We start from the raw sequence: 23,111 nt of genomic DNA on the forward strand, positions 1-23,111 counted from the left end.
GCGCATAGATCATCGCACAGCCCTACAAACCATAGGGGGCGCGCGCGCGTGTACCAGGAGATTTTGGTCGATGCAATCTTCTCGGCGCACTCTGATGGCCTAATGGTCATCCTACGGGAATCTACATCTTCATCCAAGGCGGCCGCTTCTACGCGAGGTTGACGTCGTCTGCGCGGTCCATGAATTCACTTTGAAAACATTCCGCTCGAGTTTGTCCAATTTGGGGCCCAGGTTGTGTTGCTACGAGTTTCCTATTTCTCTGCTCTTGACCCATTTGCGTGTGCTCCAGGCTCAGCTGCCTGGATTGTTGTGTCTCGCATCCTGCTGTCCGCTGTCTCTCTGCCTCATATTATGAAAATCTTTACGACCTGAAACACGTTGAATATACCCTCGTCGCTTTTGTCTTTGGATAGCGCTGTATCATATGGTGTAATGGATCGTTCACTTGTGCAACAGTCCTCCGATTGCGGGTTCCTTGTGTGGATTATTCTCAACGTCACGCGCCAGCCCTTCCCGCTATGGTGGATAGGTTTGGATATGACGAGACATAACGCCCGGGTACGGTCATGAGGTGATATACGGCCTCGTGTTTACGACAAGTGTAGTAAGTTGATTTTCTTGGACGGCCAGGTCCGTCGCCTTCTAAGGCCACGTTAGCCGTTTTCGCTGATTCTATAAGGCTCGATAGACGGTCTAGTCTCACCGTTCGACCGCATGCTGCGATGGACGTTGACATCCAGATAGACGACTATTCAGGTTTCACCACGCGGTCAAATTTGACGTCGTGAGCCTCCCTCATGGTTATCCGATGTCATCTTTTCTGTTCTCCTTTGGACACGTCTCGAACTTGAATCCGAAAGAGCGCGGCTAGTTTAATGATCCAATGACCAACCTACCGGAGTGTTATCGCTCAGCGGGTATGGTACGTCCGCGGTCCGGTCGTCTATCCCGCCTTTGTTATCTCCATAATTAAAACCTGCCCCTCCATCGTAGGGCGCAACGGTGGCGATATTTGGGATGTCCATTCCCTGATGCCAACAGCCCACCGCGCTGAAACAATGCAAGTTGAAACTGGCAGCGTTGACAGAACGGTGCTGCTGCCGCTTTATTGAGCTCGTACCGTGCAAGGCTGTACTCGAGAAACGTACGTTACCTTGACATAACCTCACGCCCTCATGATAACATTGTGACGTGTCTCGTCCACATTTGTGGGCGTTTGGATGTCCCATGCCGGAATATCGACCTCCTGGTAACCAGCCGCCCTCGTACTATACTGCAACGTGTCATACATTGCCCATTGCGACCTTGTGGATGACGGAAAGGCCCCCTCATGACGCCTGCGATACTCACGAAATGGGCTATGCTAGCGGCATACGGTCCTGCCTGAATTTCGCCGGTCGGTCTCCGATTTACATGCCAATATCCGGATTAAAATTTCTGTCTAGCGTCAGTGTGGCGTCTTGCTCATCGCGGTTCTCTAGCCCGGAAGTATTAGCGGGGCAGCTCGCGCTGGCTGAGGCGCTACGAGGGGGCGCCAGAATGACGACAGACCCAATGGACAGACGCACTGGTCCAGGTGCCCTATCGTTCGCCCAGTAACTAGGTCAATCGAGATGCAGGTCTTTGTCCGGAACAGCCCGCACGCGCGGTGTGCGAATACATTCGACAAGATCTGAGTGTATCTCACGACAATATGGAATTCGGATCGCATTTAATCATGAGACTGTCGCGAGATTTGGCCTGGAAACAAAATTGGGGCGGCCATCCGAGGTTTGAATCCAATAGATCAAAGTATGGGAAGGTGAAAGAAGCTTTCGGGCGAATTGTGAATACGTACGTATTAGCCCAAACACGTAGCGCGCGGTTGATGGGTCCCTAAATAGCCCTGAAGAACAGGCGCGCGCATGGGAGAGCATCTGACGTACATCGAACGACAGGAACACTGATGCAGGCTGCAAGATGTTCGGTCCTTCGCAAATCTTGGGATTATGAAAGACAGAGGCGAACCGGTTAGAATACACAACACACTCAGACCAGAACATCACCTAGCTTCAAGAAGATCATATCTCCACATGCTCGAGCCCCCATTCATTAACGCCGTCAATAGAGTACGAACTTTGAGCCCCAAAATATACGCGCGCAGTGAAACCTGATACTATGATAAAATGTAATCCTCGTGTTGATTGTAGGAGCAACGGCCCTTAATAATCATGAACTTTCCGTATATGAAGATACAACTGCGGCCCCTCGTGTTCGCGTCCTATAATCTTGGGCTTTATCGTATTTCCACCAGTCCTGTAAAACATATATTGCTGATCGTCTGGTTCAAATATTAGATCTCGGATGAGTGCGGTCAGGACAATCTGTGTGTCCGTTAAGTGAAGCGCAAAATGAATTGAGTTGCTAAGATTGACCTTGATCTCTGCTACAGCTATAAGGATCCCTTCATCAGCATGCCTGCCAGCTGACTCGTGTAAGTTCAAATGTCTTACCGAAGTGACGACCAAGGCAGGTCTTCGCCCTGTAAGATGCGATGTCAGTGTCTCGAACATGCTGTACACCAGAGTATAGACCGTTCACGTACCCATCGCCGAAAGTCAGAAAATGGCCCGGAGCATGTATATCTTTCACTGTCTCCGGTAGGCCACCCGGTTCCAACCATCGCTCTGGTCTGAAAATCGCAGCATCTGGGCCCCATATGCGCGCGTCAACGTTGATCCCGTCGCGCACAGGCACGAGGACAATCTGCCCAGGCTTCACGGCGATTTGAGTCCGGCTAGTGCCTGGGATAGGGAACTGAAGCGCAAGAACATCTTCTTTGACAGCCTGCCAGCGCAGATTAGGTACATTCTCATAGCCACGCATAAACGCGAGGAACAGTGACACGTACCTCGCGGGCAATTGTGGTTAAGACAGCCTTAGTTCGCAACGATTCACGGACGACAGCATCAAGGAAAGGCAGCTGGGTTGCGTTCACGAGATCGTCGCATGTGGGCTCGCGTCCCGTTCTCTCACAGAACGCCTCGATTTCGTTGCGCAACTGGGTCTGCATATTTGGACTGCGTGATAGTTCGTAGAGGGTCTCCTACAAGAAAACGCATGACTACACCGTCACGGTAATAGAGGATTACAGCATATTCTCACAATTATGACATTCGCAGTAGTCTCATAACCAGCAAAAATTACCCCAATGATCTACCAATTGAATGTCAAGTGGTATCAGAATTCGAACAATAATTGCGACATACCGTGGCAATAGCTTGTTCTCTGTCCAATGGCTCTCCTGTGCGCTTATAACTATCATCTATCGGATAGCATACGTGAATAAATTGGCAGCTGATAAGGTCTGAAACGACATACTCATGGAGTCCAGAAGCTTCGAATGCATGCCTAGCCCACGTTCCTCAACGTTTTGCGTCCACACAATGTCCGCTATCTTGCCGAGTTCTGTCCTGAGCATGGTTGTCCACTGCTTCATTGGGTTTGGGAGATATAACAGGCTGGGAAACAAGGTGATGAGCGACATGGCGATGAGTGTGCCGGTCGTCTCTGGGACATCCGATATCTTGGCAATAAGATTCGGAATAGATTGATCAGAATTTCCAACGTCGTACGCAAAAGTAGTCATGCTGATCGCGTCGAGCCTGTATGGGGGGCGGTCAAATCTGACCATGTGTGTGTGAATGAGTGTTCGAAATACACACGTTAAGCGAGGAATCCTGGAAGTCAACTCGAAGATCTTCCCGGACTTGTTCTCTTCCCGTTCAAGCTCATCCACAAATGAGCCCGTCAACTGAGTTATCGTGTTCTGAGTATATGTGTAAATTCGGTGATGGCAGGCGACTTACGTTCCGAGCCAGATCAAAAATTACATGGGACACTTCGCGGACAGTAGCAGGACTGTTGGAGAAGAGTCAGCGCAACCACATGCCTGTTAAAGAGCAGTCACGAACGTAAATGCCGGGTTTACAATGGCTCGCTGCTTCCGGTGCTCATCACCTATACGTGTACAACACAAGATGAGTCGCGTGCCATCTGCATCCCAGATGGCCAAAGTCTCTTGCCTTCAGCGCTGAAGAGCCCTTTCCCAAACTATTCAAACATGAGCCTGCTACGGTCACACATCCCACTTCGAACTTACGAACTGTTCGAGACTAATAGTGTCGTCTCCAGGCCTGACATAGTTGTCAGAGTGCAGGACATGGCTTGCAGCCTTCGGATCACCGGTAATTAGATACGATGTCTGCGCGTCGATGTGGATAAGAGTACTGTGTCGAAACGGACTCAACTACAAGCTTACTCCCAGAGGTCCCTTGAGCTTATAAGTAGGACCGTACGTCTCCGCCCATTGGTTGTGTAACTTGCCTGCCGGAGAGGTCTGTATTTCCATCTCGTGACCGAACAACCAGCTCTGTGGACGAGGACCTGGCAAATCGCCTAGAGTGTACATGCGGGAGATGGATCTGATGATTTTCACAATCAGCAACGCCAATCCAAGAGCGACAGCAGGCTGGCGATGGGACCATGCTGAGATGACATCGAAAGGGTACATGATAAATGCTGTCTGTCGGAGACGACTCCTATGAAGGTTGACTTCAAGCCGAAGTTGAAGCTCGGACGGGCTGGGTCGACGTCAACGTTCAGCGAGTGATGCGACATTATCGAAACATGTAACACATCATGTTGCGGCCGCCAAACGCGGAAACAGGCTGGCTCAATGCGGTGCTCTATACATTCAATTGCAGTACCCGCCATGGGCGCTGGAACTTCGCGCGAGGTTGTGGTACTTAAGTAGCATACTTAGGGTGGCATGCACAAGCACGATTAGTCCGACTTTTCCCCAAGTTCTTCAGCTCCTTCAAGGCTCACAGCTGGTGAAGACAAAATAGGTCCCTTGTATCGGATTACGAATACATAGGCAACAATACCTTGTGCTAAGATTACAACTGGTATACTATGCGCAAGGAATTTTAGCTTTCTATGACTGTTCAAACAGATCGTGTATGGAGTGCTTCGTCCTTCAGGGTCAAGGACGAGTTCACCGCGCTCATATCGGGTGTGTCATCGAACGTGACCGGAAGCGTAGCTTTTCGCTCGCGAAGGGATATGATGCTGGCAAACTGCATCGTTTCCAGAGGTGCAGTGCGTGAATCTTCTGTGGTGGCGCCCAGATTGAATCGAGGCCTGCTAATTTGGCTCCTTGTGAGGCGGGAATGGACATCATTGGTCGTGATCTCGAGACCAGCGAGAACGATTATCATCGTCGGAACAATGCCCTGCATGATTCGAGCTGTAATCATTATCGTCAACAGTATTTGTGTCCCCACTCACAGTAAGTTGCCCTATAGGATCGTATATGATGTAGAAGGAGTTGAGGCCCATGAAGTAGAGAGTAACTTCGCAAATGAGGGCAACGGAATAAATCATGCCAGATTCTATAACTATTAGCATGATTCTCCAATACCGAAAGTTGGCGATTCCATCGCTCAGGCGCAGCATGTACCTTGATTAACTATTAAGACATGGGGCTATTGGGACAAGGAACAGTGGTGCATACCAGGCACGAAGCCCAACGAGTGCAGTGACAACAACATTTGTCGTGAGAGATAGACTAAAAAGGGAACCATTCCATATTACCAATGGAAGCGCAAAAGCACTGTGATATTGCTGCCCTCTTGCAAAAAAGACGGTTTGACCGAAACCGCATACTGCAAAAATTGTCAAACATATGCAGATGCACTGGATGAGGTGACACACTAGCTGAACCCATAACAAGCAGGATGGGAAGCGCGCACATCTTCCAGTCCCTGCCCCACACGAGATAGCATCGCCAGACCTGTGAGATGTAGCAACACGTTCGATATATTTCATAACACAGATGTGAAACCAGACGTACCACTACGCTATCACCCACGATCGACTGCGATCGGCATTTGAGTCAAGATTACCTGAAACACGAGCGGGGTAACTCACGTTTACGGTATGTATCCCGACTTTGGCCACATTTGCGGGAATCGAGACGTCTGAGAAGAAGGCCGCTGGACCTCCGGGTTCATCACGAAGTACGATGAAGCCCATGATGAGACGGTAGAAGCCCAGGAAGACGTGGCAAGTAGAAAAGCAGAACATGGTCACGGCGATACCGACAAGTATCTTGTTGACCTTTGGCGTCCGTCGGTGAATGATCAATACGAAAAGGCACGAAAAGAAGAGAACGATGTTCATGCCTGTATTTTAAATTTGCTGAGCCCTCAGGACCGACGCCTTGGTAAGCTGCAATATAGATGACGCACCATAAAAGAGTGTCTCGAGCCATATTGCCGCCAAGTACGCTCTATCGAGGGCAATGTCTGTGGCCATACATGCGAAACTGCAGCGCGGGAGGTGAGCAGGAGCAGGAGGGGGCTCGCCGCAGGGCACATGTCTTCCTCAAAAGCACATTGCGGTGAGAACTTCTACGCCATCCAGGAAGTAAGGAATAAGCAGTGGAGCCGTAAAGTGCAACCGGTGAGCTTCCAATGCGCGGCAATCGACCCAACGTGATCTTTCTCTACGCGCTCGTACTACTTTGTCCCGTCCCCTTGCTCCCGCCTTGCCACTATGTGATCGGATACTCCCCAAGGCCTGTATGTATCATTCCATGAGGAATTATGAGGATGAAGCAGGTAGCAGAATAGAAAATGAGTCGGCCTGCAGGCCCGGGAAAGTCCTAGTGGATAGCCAGCGGAACTACTACGGCCCTCTCAAGTAGATCAGTGCCAGCACTGACTGGCCCCGGAGTGTTCACATCTGTCAACGCATTTGCCATTGTGGTGCCGAGAGCCAACATAAGTTCGCAACAACACACGATGTCCATCTGCCAACAGGACCGTTCAGGGTTCCAACTGGGAAGACTTAGGTTTATGCCGGCCGAATGTCTGACCAATGAATGTCTTGAAAAGTGTTAAGTGCCGCCCGGGACCACTCCTGCCCGTGACCGTGTTGCTCACGTGGTCGACGCGTTCGCCACCGCCGCCGTTATACCTTCTTGCGATGAGCTACACGCGTCATCCCAGCTTGTCGCTTACAGAAACGAGCTTTGGGAGATGCCAGATACATCTTCACCACTACGAGATGTGGATACGTCATTGCCCTCTTCAAGTTCACACTCGGGGCCTGAATCACTCGATACAATATTCATCAAGAACACTAGCATTTCCAAGGCCTGCTGGAAGTGTGTGGCAACGGGTTCCTCCATATCTCCAGCTGATTTCTGTCTTTTTATCTTAGGATTCTCACCACAAGTGTGTTTTGTAGCTGGACACATATGTTGCCTCGGGCGTTAACCTTATCGCTAGCATTTGGTCACACAGAGTATAAAGGGAAACAGAAGGAGGTTGTAGAGGCTGCGGTACAAGGTATGAACCTATATATGACATTAAAATAAGCCTGGATCTTACGATGTTCTCTTGCTTAAATTCGCAGGCCTCGATGTTTTTGTCCTAGCACCAACGGGAATGGGAAAGGTGGTGTAGCCCATCTGTGTAGCACTGTCCACTTAATCTAGATCGGCATTGTAGAGTCTGTGCTTCCAGGTACCTGCACTTGCTGCTCGAGTATGCCCACCTCATTACGATGCCCGCTAGGCTGCTGACAAGTGCTTAGCATGGCGTTACAGTGGTAGTCTCTCCACTTCTTGGTATGCAAATGCCGACACAATCGCATTTCACTACCTGATCTCCCTTGTCCATAAATGTTAGCGCTGATGAAGAATCGTGGGTTATTCCTCACTAAAGTTGTGTGTAAGCTCACATAGTCTTGTTTCTTCAGAGGTTGCCAAGTTGCGCAGCGTCTATGTCTCTGTGGCCGCAATCACATCCGAGACTTCCCATGAGGACAGAATATATGTACGTAACTTAGGCAGGTTAAGCTTGATGGAAATAGATCAACTAGCACCAACAGATTCTCGAAGACCTCAACTCGGGCCATCCAGAGATCCGCCTTCTTTATGGTAAATAACATCATCCATGTATGCGCTCAGCGATGCTCAGAATTAGCATTTAGTCAGCCCAGAGAAATTTTGTACCCCCGAGTTCAATAAGCTTCTCGGCAGACTCGATGAGCGGGCTCAACTCAACCGGCTCGTTGTGGATGAGGTAGTCATCCTCTCATATTTCAGATTTTTATGCACTTAAAACTAATATTCCAGGCTCATTGTATATCGGTGTGTGCGCAAGAAATGATATTTGAGACTATCGTGAGACATTTCATGATAGGAATGGGGGCATGATTTTCGTGAAGAGTACCGACGTCTTGGGTCGTTCCGAGATAGATTTCCTTATATCCCCATTATGGCCTTGACGGCTACAGCAACCCCTGTGTCAGTATTCTGGCGATTCACCTATCTCTCGTCGCGCTCACAAACATCAACTGGCCAGCGTGCAAGAAGACATTGTTAGAAGCTTGCACATGCCCCGGGAACGCCTTTTCAAAGTCGTCCATCCGTTCAACAGAGCGAATCTCTTCTATGAAGTATATATTCATGACCATATGCAGTAGCATACTGACTATCTTCATGAAAAGGTCCGCTACCTGTCGTCTGCAGATCCAGCTGCACATATGGTGGACATATTTGATTACATTAGCAATTTGCATCATAGACGAGGACGTCCCTCTTCTGGCATCATCTACTGTCGCACTCGTGCGACGTGTGACAATCTTGCTCATTATCTCCGAGGCAAAGGGCTCAATGCGCGCCCATATCATCGAGGTATAGGGTAGGTTGCATCGTATTCTGACTAGAGAATCGCTGACTCATTCTGCATCTAGTTCTATTGTCCTCGACAGGACACTAGCCGAGTGGGAACGGGGTGGTTCAGGGCAAGGTGGCATTGACGTTGTGAGATTCCTTTTACAAGTTACATCGGTTCTGCCGTGTTCATTGGCCGTGACACAGGTTTGCGCTACTATAGCGTTTGGAATGGGGATCGACAAGGCTGATGTTCGGTAAGTACATGCAAACTGCGCAATGTATGCTGTATAACCAATCGCTACCAGGTACATTTTGCATTATGATCTCCCCAAGAGTTTTGAAGGTAAGTCAATCGTCTTGAAGGCCATGCGACTCAGAATACGAGTCTTCCGCTTGACAGGATACTATCAAGAAACAGGTGAGCCATCTGTCTGTCGGATGGTGACAGTGATTGACACCGTTCACAAGGCCGAGGAGGACGCGACGGCTTGGTTAGTATGGAGGATACAACATCTGCTCTCTGGCTAATGAATCAATGTTAGCCATCAAAGTGCATCTTGTTCTATTGTAAGTTGCTCGGTTCAGCTTGCGGAACGGCTTCTCGGAACACTTTATAGCAAGAGAAGACGTGATCAGAGTTCGTAATTGGGTTTCTGGCTCGCATGCAAAACGTTTAGAGCGAGCGGAGTCGCTAGAAGGCCCCATGCCGAGCCAGCGTGCCGTGGATAGTCTCACTGCGGTGCGTTCTCTCAGTATAGTTACGTAGTAGTGCAGAAATTCACACCTACGTTACAGTTGATCAACTTTGCGGAAGGCGTAAATGTTTGTCGCCATATCGTGAGTGCTGGATGATAATCGCATCAATGAACATTGGGCGGATGTACTTTCAGACTATTTGCAGGTACTTCGGTGAGCATATCGATACAAACAGCCCAGAGGTAGCGAAAGGCTATTGCGATGGCATGTGTGATGTATGCCATGGTCTCTTGCTGCAGTGATTCATGCTCAGATCGCTGTGCAGGTGTGCAAGTCCCCGGACAAGACGAAGCGACGGAAGTCGGATCTGTCACCTGAAGCGCTTGTCAGCTCGCAGATTGCTGTGTTACAGCGTCAAGCGGGCAGTAATAAGGACGATGAGGGCTCTCGTCGGAAGCAAAACTCTATGTATCCAAATCACGGTTCGGCTTCTCGTCCCGCACCGAAAACCTCAACAAGCTCCGGGTGGAGGAAGAATCTCAGGGACGGCGATGATGACGACGTATCCATAAGCTGGGACGTATCTGATGCATGCAACAACGCCAGAGCCTCGGGTCCGTCTACCAGTATCCGCAGAGCACCCAGCTCGAAGTCTTTTAAACGACCTGCTAGTTTCGACAAGAGAGACTATGGTTGCGGGAAGAAGGTGAAAGTCAACACTCCTATGCCTCTGGGAATGTGTAAGTGCTGAGTATCCCTTTGATTCTCGTACGGAGTGATTTAGATGATATCAGCATCCAGGTTGAAACAGACCATTAATAAGCCTTTCAGATCACCATTTATGCCAGTACCTCTTGGAAGTTCTCTCAGTCGGAGCGAAACTCCGCGGAGCCCGATGGATGGCCCTATAGAAATTGATAGATTGGACGATGGAGATACTACCGAGGGGTCCACTGCGTCGCGATCAGCTTCGGAAGATAGAATCATCGATATTTCATGCCTGAATAACGAATCTGAGGAGAACGCTATCCGGAACCGATCTTGTCTGTGATCCATTCATGGTTTGTTACCTACTAACACCGTCCCATATAGCAACACCGAGTCAACTCCCCGATACCGACATCGAGCTGGAAGCTCTTTTCTCCCAGAAGAAGGTCTCTGTACGTGGTCATGCTCCTGTTTCTCTGTAGTCAAGTGAATATTCTCCCTTCTCAGATTGAAACACGACAGGAAACATTTGATCAGCTTCGAGGGGCCCTTCATCGCGTTTTCTCTCAGAGTAGCGCAGCGGGCCTTCTGTGGCAAATACTGAGTATGGATTCGGCGGATGACAATATTAGGTGTGTGGGAGGCGCCCGTTCCCCCTCAATATTTCTTTGACGAATACTTACCTACTTTTGCAAGGAACGATGCTCTGGCTAACGTGGCGCAGAGAGTTGAGTTCGAGGCACTTTCGTTGTGCACGACTGAGGACGGTTACAAGATTCGATCGCGGGAACGAATCCAAGCAGTACAGCAACTCTCCAGGCCTGAAGTGTGGGATGGCAAGACATTGAACAATCTTGAGTACGCGTGTGAAATTGCAGAAACGACGAAACAGGTCTGCGCCCAGGCTCGGAGAAGCATCAAGGGTAAAGGACGGGCAAGGTCGTGATCGATCCGCAACGGATTAGTATGATGAGACAACACTCAGAACTTTTCAACGCGTCATATATAGATAAAGGCGAATAATGCTACAATACCCCTTTGTAATATACACAGATTATAATCATCCGTATCCCGTTGGTATCATCTTGCTTATGGTATCGTCCACACCGCGATTGATTCCTCCTGGCGTCCTAATGTATGTAACAAGCGTGGCTTGCCACTCCCACGCCTCATATTAAAGAGAGAGGATGACCCGGCAAAGGTCATGCCTAAACAGCGGTAAGCATAGAGTTTAGAGAGATGAAGTCTGCAAGGGACATACCGTTCTCCTTTCCACATCGGTTACATACTATAACGAATGTCTCTTCTACATCATCAGACTGCCCGTCTGCTCTTTCATCTTGGACACTATCTTTCACCCATAGTGGACGCAGCCTTGCGGCCCAGTAGTTGACCGTTTGCCAGTCTGTTTCTTCATCTGAACCCCTACCCGAATCAAGCCAGGCGTTCAACAAGACCAGGAGGGTCGTCTTGCGTTCGATGCAGTAGTTGGCCATCTCGTATGGTCCGTCTAAGAGCGTCCACATTGCAGGAGGCTCAGTATTCAGGTCCATGCAGATACCAAGACTGACAGTGTTCAAGGGTGAGGGTAGATCGAATGTCACGAAGCCAGTTCCTTAAAAAGGATGTCGATGCATCACTCCCGTTTTGATCAGTAGAACGGTGCATACCTGGCTTAGCCCAAGTCATGTCGGTTTCGAACAGATTGGTCTTGCGATACCCTCCTACAAGAGCACCGTTTGGACCATACATCACAGCACTGTTGGCACCAACGGTGGTGATTTCATTTCCTTCATCCGTAACTCGTCTCTCGGCTTCATGAGGCCCATGACGCTCCGGATAGCCAGCAGCGACATAGCAGTGCAGTCGTGCAGCGAGATCGGCACAGAAGCGAGATGTCGGGCCCGTCTTAGGGTCTTCCAAGTGTGGGCTTATAGCCTTTGCGTCCGGAAAGACATAACCTATGCAAAACAAGCTATGGGAAGTTTTAAAATACCCGCTAATGCAGCGCACCAGTGAAGATCATCTCCGGCAGACACACAAGATCCACAGAACGAGGCTTAAGCCTATCAGACGACGTATGAACAACATGCCCGGAGTAGTCTGCATCATGCACACCTCTCGCATAGCCTTGCGGCCGTCTTTATATTCTCTCCAACTTGTCCTATCTTGCACGTCCATCAGTGCGAGAAGTTGGTGAGCTTAGTGGATGATAGCCACTTTTGGAGCAAACTGCACGACCGCGATGCGCATAACTGTGCGAGCGAGCGAGCGGTGGGGTGGACCACGACAGGAGATACGGAATGCTGAGGCCAACGCCGTGTTCGATTTATAGTCTGGGTTCGCATGCAGTAGGCTGAGTGCAAGGCCAAGTGTCAGACAGTCGCGGCTCTAGACTGAAAAGGGAGATCGGGCGGCCACCACCAAATATGCAGAAGTGGTCTGATCGTCCAATGGACTTATGCCAGCCCGCGACCCGCTCTGCTCCCTCTCTCCTCCTCGACTCTGACCTCCACCGTCTCATTCGCAATGGTTAGCTCTGCTAAGGAAAGCTACCTCGTCATTGGCGGCAGTGGTTTCCTCGGTCGGCACATCGTAGATGCTCTCCTGGCGCGCAATGACACCGTAGCTGTCTTCGACATCGTCCAGAGGTATCACGACGTGCCGTTTTACTCAGGGGACATTAGCGAAGAAGAGCAGGTTGGTGAGGCTCTACGCAAGGTACGTCTTCCTACTAAAATCTTCACTTCGTCATCTGAACGAGTGCTTCAGTGTGGGGCGACCTGTATAATCCATACCGCATCCCCTCCTCATGGTATGGACGACCCGGCCCTCTACTGGAGGGTCAACGTGGATGGTACTAGAGCTGTCATCTCGGCCGCGGTTGCTCACCACGTCTCGAAGCTGGTCTACACTAGTACTGCTGGTGTAGTTTTTAACGGGGAGTACGATCTCATTGGCGTTGACGAACGCATGCCACTCCCGGAGAAAGCAATGGACGCATATAACGAGTCAAAAGCTAAAGCCGAGAAGCTTGTGCTTGAGGCTAATGGTAAGGATGGCTTATACACCGTTTCACTGCGCGTCGCGGGACTATTTGGGTGAGTTCAGTGTGTATTCTAGCTGGCCTGCATGCTCACGTTCTGCCAGCCCTGGAGACAAGCAGGCGATGATTGGTCTCTACGACGTGTACAAGGCTGGCCAGACCCACTACCAGATTGGCGACAACACCAACCTGTTCGACTGGACGTACGTCGGGAACGCAGCACACGCGCATGTGCTTGCCGCAGACCGTTTGCGCCCTTTGACATCTGACGAGGTGGCAAAGCTCAAAGAGGACCTGAAAGTTGCCCTTCCCTATGTAAACTGCACTATGGGTGCTCAACACATCCCCTCCTCTGCGTCTCGTCCATTAGGACCATACGTAATCCCGCCACCAGACGCAGAGCAGATCACTGCGCGATGGAACGACCCTAATTACCAAAGTGCGGTCCGACCTGCCGTTCGCGGGCGATTCGACCAGCTGTCTGAGAGCGCACTTGCGCGGGAGAATGACGCGCCTTTGCAGGTCGCCGGCCAGGTATTCTTTATCACGAACGGGGAACCGATGCCCTTCTGGGACGTCCCCCGGGCCGCATGGCACTTCTTCGACAAGGCTTTTGGCACCACCAAGTCTAGCCGCTCTATTGTTCACTTCCCAAGAGAGATTGGGATGGTACTTGCCTATGGTGCAGAATGGGCTTCGTGGCTATTGGGTAGGAAACCCACTTTCACGAGATTCAGGGTGAAATTCAGTTGCATGTCGCGATACCACAACATCGAAAAGGCGCGGCGAGTGCTTGGCTATGAGCCCCAGTTGGGCATGGAAGAGGCACTAAAGAAAACACTGGAGGTGCGCCACTTCTATCGAGATATCGCGATTGTGTCTGAAATTTTTACAGTGGTTCGTGGCAGATTTACGGAAGTCGAATAAGGCATAAATCCGACATGTTTGCTCGCTTCAATATCTTGATATATACCTTATACATTTTATATCATTGTCGACTGGTGATTCTCGTGGCATTGAGTGATGTGCATACTGTACCTTCTCTAATGGCATACTGGAGCACTAACTCACCAGCTAGTTCCCGCAACTAGATGCGTGATTCCAAGTAATACCTACATGGATTGGAGAAAATGCATGGCGTACAAGAAGGTGGAATTTCCGGAACAGCACAATAAATAACGCATCTCAGCGGTAGCATGATCGGGAGAGACCGAGGCGAGTCTACTAGTTCTAAGACGAGCAACTAGAATTCAGGATCCGTTTTACTAGTGAGAAGAAATTAGCTTGAAAAAAGTGCATTCCCTCTATCACTCACTGAATATCAATCACTGAATGGTTGCTGCCAGTACCGATGTGCTTGTCGCTCTGAAGTCATTGTTAGTCTCGGGGGTCAACAAGCAGAGACGAGCTTCTCACCACATCGTCATCCATCGCCGTACCAGATCGAATAGTGTCGAGACCAATAGTCATGGCAGCACCCTGGAGACGGAGTGAAAAATGGTCATATATAGCTCCGTTTCAAGTTCATACCTTGCTCTCAGTATCAACAACGCCAAATTGCACGCTGCGTGAAGTCTCGCCCCGAGTGCCATGCCCGCTGCTTGTGCGGCCGCTCTTGAGGTCGTGTAGGTTCATGCTTGCCTCTTCTTCGACACCTTTTCCACGGTGTACGTTGCGGAAGTTAAGCCTGGACGAAAACTGTAAGCCAGGGAGATAACCTTCATGCGCGTAAGAAAAGTACGAACATGAGCAACAGACTATTGATGTAAGCTACGAAGTTGCGGGACATCAACACACGCCCCAGATAGAAGTCCAATGAAATACCAACCCTTGCTCGTCACGAAGTGGAAGAGGATCCAGACTTGCTGCGTGGGTGCGGCGACGAACAGGACGAGTGAAACAAATTGAAGGAGACTATGGGATACGGTGAGTGGGTCATCTTCACATACTAAGATATATACGATACGCACGTGAAGCACGTCCCGCGGTTGATGAAGCAAACGGCGACATATTCATACCAGCCCTGGGCGCTGAATAGTACCTCTCAGTATGTATCAGTGCCATAGCGATACACAGGTCTACTCACACCTTCAAACCAGGGAACCTTTCTCGCTGGAGATAGTAGAAGAGCGCGCCAACAATGATGAGATCGCAGAGAGTGCTTAACCCATATTGAACGCCCGTGAGGACCTAGTCCCGTGGTTTATGGGTTAATCATAGGTTTCAGAATTCTCAACGCTCTCACACACCTTGATAGTGTGGTTAACGAAGTTGTAGAATAATGGCTGGTCAGAACTGGGGTCCTGTCAGCACACAAGGGAAATAAATGATCAGACTGAAAGATGGACTGACATCTCCGCTGATGACGCTATGTGACGAAATTGTTGAATAATAATAAAAAAGACCAATCAGGTAGATAGCTCACCGATTCCGAGCGCTGATGTGCATTAAATGGTCAGGAGATATGACTTCCATTTGTTGCGTCCCGGACTCACCGAGGTTTGCGGTGGCAAGCACAGCCTATCCGGAAAATCAGTATTTTTCTTTAGATTCAAGGAAGCCACGTACGGCCAGTGTAGGAAGAACAGGGTTCTCCCCATTTACTGCGTCATGGCCTTGTTAGTTGGATTGACAGACTAAGACAGACTCCACGCACTTGAATATATACGGCTCGCATAGAAGCTACGATCGTGAGTCCTGTGACATTCCTATAGGAGAATCGGTGACTTACCACTGGGTCAAGAATATGCCAAATGCCTGAAGTGACATTAGCCAATGACTTTATGGTGTCAGAAGAGGACCCGAGTTCGTACCGCAAGTGCGTTTTCTGACTGGAGAAGCAGAGTCAATGCGGAACGATTACACATTATGAACGGCATGAGAAAACCAGGCACTCACAATGAAAGTCCTGAGGAAGTGGTCAGAATTTAGCATCGTGGGAGAGGTATCAAGCTCACTTGGTGATGTTAAGCGTGTCAAACGGTGCCATGAAACTGGTGATCAAATAATAGTATAGGCTGGACATGAAGCATTGGTAAATTTGGACTAGAGTGTTGAAGTGTATGGACGCACGTATGGGACACTAGATGATGCAATCTCAATATCAGCGTCTTAAATATCAATGACAGCACATCTTTGCTCACGCAATGTGGTCGTTGCAGTGTCCACCGCCCTGAGGCCGTTTTGAGTTGGATCGAGCAATACCGACGACTCTCAAACGTACCATATTAGACCGATCTATCATTTGTACGTGAGCAAGATACACAATTGAGCGTAAAACAGTACACACCGTATACTTCGAAAGCCTGCTGTCGGAAGGGAAACGCGAGTAGTAGATGTAAGTCTCTGGTGGAAATTTCAGCAAAATTACGGGGCAGAGACGACATTACATACGGAAGAAGGTCAACCCATAGAGCGTCACGGCGAAGATGAAACCGATGAGGAGCACGCCAAAGGTCTTGTTCAGTTCCTCAACGGTCGGGGGTGGCGGTAGAACAGGAATCTCGCTGGAGCTCATGGCCAACGGGGTGACTTGGGGACGGGCAGCAGATACGGGATGGAAGATGGAGAGATACAGCCTCACAACGCTCTGGGCGACAGGCGTACTTTAAGTAGGCGTACTGGGCGCATATACTCAGATATCAAGCACGTGACCGATCAGGTTCGGGCCCAGCATCAGACACAGGTCGCTGAGGTTTGTTTGTTCGGTAGTTCATCACGATGGTGATGCTCCGAGCGAGCAGATGCCAGAGAAAGGATTCAGAATGAAGATAGAGTCCAGCGATAAGCCCTCCCGGTGGGCTCCGTGTGCGGCGACCGTCGAGTGAGTAGAGTGCGCGGGATGACCCGGCGGACGAGCCCATCACGTAAACGCGCCATCGCGTGCACCCGCACTTTGTCGGCCAACGACTTTCTCATTTGTGTGCTCCTTATAAGCATCGTCCCCGCCGGAGCCGGGAGGACCACTAACCATCTTCCCTCGCGGCCGCACCTGCAGGCATGCCGTCGAGCGCAAATAGCATGCTTGGTAAGTCACTTATCAGCATCTGCAGAAGTCTCCGCATCGCCTTACCCTTCTCTCATCTGCCAATTCAAGCTGGCGCAGGAGGCGGCCTTGTTGCCAGCATTGCGACCTGTCCTTTGGATGTGATCAAGACTCGGCTCCAGGCGCAACACCATGCTCACGGATCGAAGGGATATATGGGTGTGGTCGGTGAGGGGTCCTCTCGGCTTGTTACAGCACACCTCTCAGGTTGGCTCAATGTACGTCCTGTCTCGGCTTTATGTTTCCAGCCACCGTCAAAACTATCCTCAACCACGACGGCATCCGCGGCTTGTACCGTGGCCTGGGCCCCACCATCTTAGGTTACCTCCCGACTTGGGCAATATATTTTGCGGTATACGATGGCATAAAGACTCATTTTGGTGAGAACCCGCTGGGAGATGTATCGGCTGTACGACATGTCTATCCTGCCGCCCAGGTGAAAGGGTACCAACCCTTGTCACGAGAACATCCTTGGACACTACACATTCTGTCCGCTATGGCCGCTGGTGCGACTAGTACCATCTGCACAAATCCGCTATGGGTCATCAAGACTCGTTTTATGGTATGTCTTTTTTCTTTCTCCTAGTGTCGTCGTCTAACAGCATCCTCTGCGCGTGCATTTAGACACAACCTTTCACCGAGAGAAGATATCGACACACGTTTGATGCCGCGCGTACAATATACCGGACTGAGGGCTGGCGGGCGTTTTTCCGCGGTCTACTTCCCAGTCTCCTTGGAATATTACACGTTGGCGTGCAGTTTCCTTTATATGAGCAACTCAAAACATGGGCTCGTAAGTGTTGGCCCCCGCCGATCGCACGTATCGGTACTAATCGGTTGTGGCTGTGACAGGGCGACGTTATGCGAGAGAGGATCTCTTACCACAGCAATTCCTTGCTTGCTCCGCCGTGTCCAAGATGACGGCATCTATTGCGACATATCCTCACGAGGTCGTGAGGACGCGACTACAGACACAAAGAAGACCGCTTGTTAGTGGTGGAAGCCAGGCGATTGACAGACCACGAGCAGGAATCATACAAACTGTGAAGACGATTGTACACCGTGAGGGGTGGAGGGGATTGTACAAAGGATTGTCCGTGAATCTCGTCCGGACAGTACCAAATAGCGCCGTGACGATGCTAACGTGAGTTGCCCTTCTTGACTGCGTAATTCATGTTAATTCCCTTTCTCCAGATATGAAATGCTTATTCGTTACCTCGAGGGACGATCAGAGACGTCATAGCACGGGCAGCTGCTGGAATCACAGGCCCATAGCACCACAGATGCTCACGATGCGCCGATGTTGCCCGTCGTACGCCATGTAGAATAGTGCACACTCGTTTTACTGTCTCTTGTTTCTCATGCTGATATCATAGCATTTTCCTACTGCTACTCATGAGTAGACTTAGCAGATTTATAGAGCAATGCAGCATGATATATATATGGTGCTGAACTCGCCCACATTTGCACCTAGTCAGGTGTTATCTAGAGCTGTGGTCTACAGGTGAGTCACATTCTATGATTGGCATTCATATGTTCGAGCTGTCATCCAGAAATAAATATGCCTAGAGTTCATTATGTAGAGAATACAAGCCCCGAGGTCTAAAACCGTCCCGCAGAGAACAGTGCCCAGGCACAACGTTCATTGCAATCATCACGGATTCAGTGTTCAAGAGATCATGGGGTGCTCCATATTCCGACACCTCAGATCATCTAGTGGATACTAGAGCCTTCGAACCCTCATCGTATTTCGGCACCGAAAGGGCCCGTCCGCAATCATGAGCCCTTTCGCAGATACCGTAACATACCTACCCATAGATTTAAATAAGCTTGACAACGATACATTCGGTCAGGTATCCAGTACGATTACGACGATGGCAAATCTAGAGACAGCGGTGCAGCCGGGAGCGAAACATGCCATATGCGCATAACTAATACTACCCCCCCTCCTTCCCTCACCTGGAGCAGTGCGGAGACCAGCAGCCAGAAATTCGAATTGGGAGACAAGGAGCGTAGACCATCGACACGCGCGGCGTGGACGAGTTGGAGCGGAGTGGAGGAAGGCTGGGCATCTAGTGGAGAAAGGAACATGGGCGCAATTGGGATGCCAGAGGGACGGAGCACTACCGCTCGGGGGCACCTGTCGAAGTGGTGGGCTATGACGCAAACGGAGCGAAGGCAACAAGTAAAGACCGGACAGGCCGCGATTGGCCCAACGTGCGGGCATAGGGTCGGTACCAAGGACATGAAGCGGAGTACGAAGGGTCCGTAGCAATAGCGAGATGCTAACTAAACGATTAGTCCGTAGTGAAACAAAAGAAAAGCTATCAACCACTAAGGACAACACCGAAAGGGTAATAATGCACGATGGCGCGGAAGGGGAATATTGTCAAATGATACATAGCGTAGTTGGTTGGTGAATAAGTGAGCTGTAAGGGACATTCCGACGACACAAACCCAATGAGAGGAAATTGATTTGAGACAGTGGTAGACAAAGACGAACCATTGCTAATGCGGATCGTCCCGTACCGTCGTGGCGGCGTCGTCGTCAGCAGCGTCGCTCAACGTCTCTACTCTGACCCCTCTCGATGAGTCTACACTGCGAATGTCTCTTCCTTCTTCAGCTAACTCCTCTCTCAGCAACACACCAGGTGGTTCGAGGACGTTGCTATCCGGACTTTCTCCATCGTCTCCCGGCCCGTTCGCAAAGTCAGGTTTTCGTAAGGCAGTGCGGAAGGCGGCAGCCATGATCGCGGCATCTGCACCAGAGAAGAGACCCGGATCGCTAGTCCTTGACATGGTCGAGGCACCGTCATGACCGTCTGTAGGTGAAGTTGGCCGATGATCCCCACTTTCTGTTGTCCCAGCTCCTCCGGCGCCAGCGGCCAGAGCCGCGGAACCTAGCAACGGAGATTGCGCGGAATGTCCTGTGGCGGCATTGGCCATCATGGGCGAGGCAGAATTCATGGAGCCACGGTGTGAGAGCATGCTATTCCTCCGATTGCGCATACGGCGAGAGATGAAGAAGGCAAGGACACCACAAGCAACGAGCGCGAGGAAACCGAGGACGACGATGACAGCGATAGCCCAATGGGGGAAGTTAGTACTATTGAGTGACTGCACGGATCCTGATCCTGAACCAGCCGACGACGTGGTCGATGGGATGGTCGATGATGCATTGATGGAGGATATGCCGGTCACAGACGTTGCTGCTGCCGATTTCGACGACGCCGCAGACGCTGATGACGCCGAAGCAGCAGAGGAAGCGGAAGCAGCAGAGGAGGCAGAGGCGGCTGATGCAGACGACATCGATGAAGCAACGGAATCAGCGTACGTAGTCTCTGAAGGACTTCATAAGCAAACTGAACACCGGGAAATGTGGTGCTGAGCACTCACGGATGGCCGCAAAAGTCGCCAAAGGCGAGAGCTGTCCGGAAGCTGTTTGGGTAGCAGGGCTGATCTCCCAATAGAAGGAGTATGTTTGCGTCCCACCATTCCATTCCAGGCCACGATCACCAAACCAGGTGTCGTTGACGCAAGCGTTAACTTGGCCAGCCGTTGTGCTGGGGTTGGTTTGTCCAAGGAAACTGAGAACCGGTGTTAAAGAATCCGCGTTGTAGAGATAGACGTCGACCTGATTTGTCTCGGTGAACTGAGGCAATCTGGTGTTCCCTGTGGGTCGAGTTATGAATGAGTGCTGAATGACACTGAGGATATCGATGTCAAATACATACAGACAAATCCTGCCCATTCATGCTGAGCAACGACAGTATTGGATTCTGGGTAGCAGGAAAAGACTCCGTTGTTGGAGTCGAAGCAAGCTTGCAACGCCTCGGCTGTGAAGATGAGAATCAGTAAACATCGCGACCCAAGAAATAACCATCATAGGAGGCTTGTGGAAGGGAGAAATATATACGCACAGATTTGGGCCTCATCGTCAATGGTCCCGCCACAGGTCGTGCCGCTGGGAACGTTCTGTCGCGGGTAGTCCCAGTGGGCTGAGGGCGACCAACGATAGTCAAGCTGCCTCTTGTGCCTTATTGGGGCAGACGGGGGGGAGGGGGCAGCAGTCGGCGAGGGCCAGGGAGAACGGGCACTCGCGGCAGAGGACATAGGCCTGACGGTAGATGGATGGGAGAGGAAGGGGCGAGTGGTGTGGGGGCGATTGGTGACACGCGACGGGAAGAATAGCTAGAGGGCGTATGGAGGCTAATTTGCATAATCCAGAGCAAGAACGAGCCGTGGATGACGATGCCCGACGCTGGCAGTCGTTCTGGCTGGCGGCGAGGGGGCGGGCAGCAGCGAGAGAGAGGCGGGGGACTACGGGCGACAGAGGACGGACGTCGACATCAAGAAAAGACGAGCCTGGGAGCACAACAAACCCCGTTGGCGCCCGTCGCCCGGCCCATATCCCATTACCTCAGCCGCTCCCTCCCCTGCGTCCCCTCCTGCCCCTCTCAACAAATTTCCTCCTCTCTCCTCACTTTCCTAGGCCTCGTCTCGCCTGCTCATCGCCAGCTGTGGGCCCCGCCGGCCATTCTGCTCGTGGCCCTTGCGTCGTGCGCTCCCTCCCTCTTCCCACATGATCTTGCCTCGCTATTATTAGGCCCGACCCGGCTGCCTGTGCCCGCTTTCTCGCGCGTAACAAGTCCAGTTTCCAGCTGTCTCTCGTCGTCGAAAAATCCTGCTTGTCCTTCTGGTCCTGACGCCTATATGATATCACATCAACCGCTCTCCCCCGGTGGGAGAGTTTCAGACTCGTGATTGAATCACTTCCAGCCACTCTGGATGCCCGCTCCTCACTGCCGCTCCGGTGGTACAGTGTGACACTCTAAGCTGCTACAGCTGCCCTCTGAAACGAAAACTCCGGTCTGCTCAAGCCCTTTGGATCTTACAAACCTGCCGCCGCCGACCCAGTCGCCTTTCTATGGCCGCCGTGTACGTACATCGTTGAAGGCGTCTCGCCCTCTTGGGATGCCGACGGCGGTACATATCGATTTCCCAGGATTAGAAACATTCTTGAGTGCTGCATATATACACCCGAAGCTGAGGGTACTCGCATCGGATGGATGACTGCTCGACCTCGGCCGAAGGTGTACGAGCCTGTCAATGAGTGGACTGTAGTCACTACGTCTCAGCAACGAACACTCTGTCTTGCGCCGCATTCTGCAAGCCGCAACTCTGCGTCTGTTGTCAGCCAACGAGACCGCCATGTGATGATACACCGGAGTGATCCATACTGATGACAGCAGCCCGCGGCCATTGGGAATGTCTTCTGTCCGGCGAAGTCTCGCCGTATAATGAGTGCGCATTGCGCCCTTTCCAAATAGGTCCGTGATCTTCCTACATTTGTGAGTTGTAACGGGGAGAATTTAGCAACATCCTGCCGGTGCGGTCTGTTACCTCCGTTCTCACCGTCTTCATTTCCGCACAAGCGGCATGTCTTCGGCTCGGACGATCCGTAAATGCCGAATCCCTCAAGGCTCTTTCCGGGTATTATAAGCTCATCAATGAATAAAAGTAGCTGAGTATTCTCTGCCTGTACATTCAGTGAATGACTGTTGCAAATGTCTTTTGTCGGCGTCTACAGCCTTATCAGACGGCTGCAACCTGAGTCGCGCCATTACACTGTCCTTTTGATATGATTATGAGGTATTAATTGAGTATCTGTGTTATGTCTACCTCTATGATCCGAGTAGTCAAGGCTTCTTGCGCCTTGTGAGTTTGCGTTGCTCCATTGTATGATGCATATCTCCCAGTGATTCATTGATATATCACGTGTCTTTGTCCAGTGCTCTATGTGCGGACTTGTTTGCGTCCATACATGTTGTGCGCGCTAGTGCGCGCTTTGCGAAATCTAAACTTCAGTGGGGATGTCTGGGGAA

At 50.8% G+C, this 23,111-nt stretch overlaps 8 protein-coding genes across 8 annotated transcripts; 3 read left to right on the top strand and 5 right to left on the bottom strand.

The window, feature by feature from the left end:
* Nucleotides 1-2,201: 2,201 nt before the first annotated feature.
* FIBRA_07112 (uncharacterized protein) lies at nt 2,202-4,552 on the bottom strand (the record flags this gene model as incomplete). The annotated part of the gene is made up of 13 exons (XM_012328808.1): nt 2,202-2,431; nt 2,493-2,521; nt 2,585-2,826; nt 2,891-3,085; nt 3,145-3,195; nt 3,249-3,304; nt 3,361-3,644; nt 3,705-3,793; nt 3,849-3,900; nt 3,954-3,979; nt 4,012-4,092; nt 4,142-4,243; nt 4,301-4,552. 13 exons carry the CDS (start codon nt 4,550-4,552, stop codon nt 2,202-2,204), a joined length of 1,689 nt encoding a protein of 562 aa, XP_012184198.1.
* Nucleotides 4,553-4,988: 436 nt separating this feature from the next.
* FIBRA_07113 (uncharacterized protein) lies at nt 4,989-6,360 on the bottom strand (the record flags this gene model as incomplete). The annotated part of the gene is made up of 7 exons (XM_012328809.1): nt 4,989-5,276; nt 5,332-5,503; nt 5,558-5,708; nt 5,758-5,836; nt 5,897-5,920; nt 5,974-6,227; nt 6,294-6,360. 7 exons carry the CDS (start codon nt 6,358-6,360, stop codon nt 4,989-4,991), a joined length of 1,035 nt encoding a protein of 344 aa, XP_012184199.1.
* Nucleotides 6,361-7,085: 725 nt separating this feature from the next.
* On the top strand, nt 7,086-11,081 carry FIBRA_07114 (uncharacterized protein; the record flags this gene model as incomplete). Its single annotated transcript, XM_012328810.1, has 28 exons — nt 7,086-7,213; nt 7,270-7,283; nt 7,338-7,397; nt 7,465-7,505; nt 7,560-7,595; nt 7,645-7,678; nt 7,740-7,754; nt 7,810-7,886; nt 7,942-7,990; nt 8,044-8,135; nt 8,189-8,203; nt 8,256-8,359; nt 8,418-8,511; nt 8,563-8,756; nt 8,809-8,878; nt 8,936-8,985; nt 9,037-9,074; nt 9,132-9,149; nt 9,200-9,222; nt 9,274-9,298; nt 9,349-9,470; nt 9,527-9,568; nt 9,622-9,702; nt 9,753-10,167; nt 10,222-10,470; nt 10,520-10,587; nt 10,643-10,767; nt 10,832-11,081. 28 exons carry the CDS (start codon nt 7,086-7,088, stop codon nt 11,079-11,081), a joined length of 2,529 nt encoding a protein of 842 aa, XP_012184200.1.
* Nucleotides 11,082-11,224: 143 nt separating this feature from the next.
* Nucleotides 11,225-12,316, bottom strand: FIBRA_07115 (uncharacterized protein; the record flags this gene model as incomplete). Its single annotated transcript, XM_012328811.1, has 5 exons — nt 11,225-11,343; nt 11,397-11,750; nt 11,806-12,096; nt 12,149-12,194; nt 12,254-12,316. The coding sequence occupies 5 exons, from the start codon at nt 12,314-12,316 to the stop codon at nt 11,225-11,227; spliced, it is 873 nt and encodes a 290-aa protein (XP_012184201.1).
* Nucleotides 12,317-12,664: 348 nt separating this feature from the next.
* Nucleotides 12,665-14,115, top strand: FIBRA_07116 (uncharacterized protein; the record flags this gene model as incomplete). The annotated part of the gene is made up of 4 exons (XM_012328812.1): nt 12,665-12,856; nt 12,908-13,236; nt 13,286-14,027; nt 14,077-14,115. 4 exons carry the CDS (start codon nt 12,665-12,667, stop codon nt 14,113-14,115), a joined length of 1,302 nt encoding a protein of 433 aa, XP_012184202.1.
* Nucleotides 14,116-14,492: 377 nt separating this feature from the next.
* On the bottom strand, nt 14,493-16,698 carry FIBRA_07117 (uncharacterized protein; the record flags this gene model as incomplete). The annotated part of the gene is made up of 22 exons (XM_012328813.1): nt 14,493-14,546; nt 14,598-14,660; nt 14,712-14,868; nt 14,927-14,951; nt 15,010-15,095; nt 15,152-15,211; nt 15,268-15,371; nt 15,431-15,476; nt 15,534-15,549; nt 15,607-15,618; nt 15,677-15,701; nt 15,750-15,784; nt 15,838-15,863; nt 15,913-15,938; nt 15,995-16,012; nt 16,080-16,089; nt 16,139-16,198; nt 16,254-16,263; nt 16,325-16,353; nt 16,405-16,418; nt 16,471-16,526; nt 16,575-16,698. 22 exons carry the CDS (start codon nt 16,696-16,698, stop codon nt 14,493-14,495), a joined length of 1,056 nt encoding a protein of 351 aa, XP_012184203.1.
* Nucleotides 16,699-17,180: 482 nt separating this feature from the next.
* FIBRA_07118 (uncharacterized protein) lies at nt 17,181-19,498 on the top strand (the record flags this gene model as incomplete). Its single annotated transcript, XM_012328814.1, has 6 exons — nt 17,181-17,208; nt 17,287-17,394; nt 17,475-17,788; nt 17,851-18,019; nt 18,079-18,288; nt 19,080-19,498. The coding sequence occupies 6 exons, from the start codon at nt 17,181-17,183 to the stop codon at nt 19,496-19,498; spliced, it is 1,248 nt and encodes a 415-aa protein (XP_012184204.1).
* A 236-nt stretch (nt 19,499-19,734) lies between these two features.
* On the bottom strand, nt 19,735-21,339 carry FIBRA_07119 (uncharacterized protein; the record flags this gene model as incomplete). The annotated part of the gene is made up of 4 exons (XM_012328815.1): nt 19,735-20,567; nt 20,623-20,898; nt 20,961-21,062; nt 21,147-21,339. 4 exons carry the CDS (start codon nt 21,337-21,339, stop codon nt 19,735-19,737), a joined length of 1,404 nt encoding a protein of 467 aa, XP_012184205.1.
* Between the last annotated feature and the right edge of the window lie 1,772 nt (nt 21,340-23,111).

The sequence above is a fragment of the Fibroporia radiculosa genome (genome assembly GCF_000313525.1).
Source record: "Fibroporia radiculosa TFFH 294 genomic supercontigs, scaffold11939, whole genome shotgun sequence".
NCBI classification, from domain to species: domain Eukaryota; kingdom Fungi; phylum Basidiomycota; class Agaricomycetes; order Polyporales; family Fibroporiaceae; genus Fibroporia; species Fibroporia radiculosa.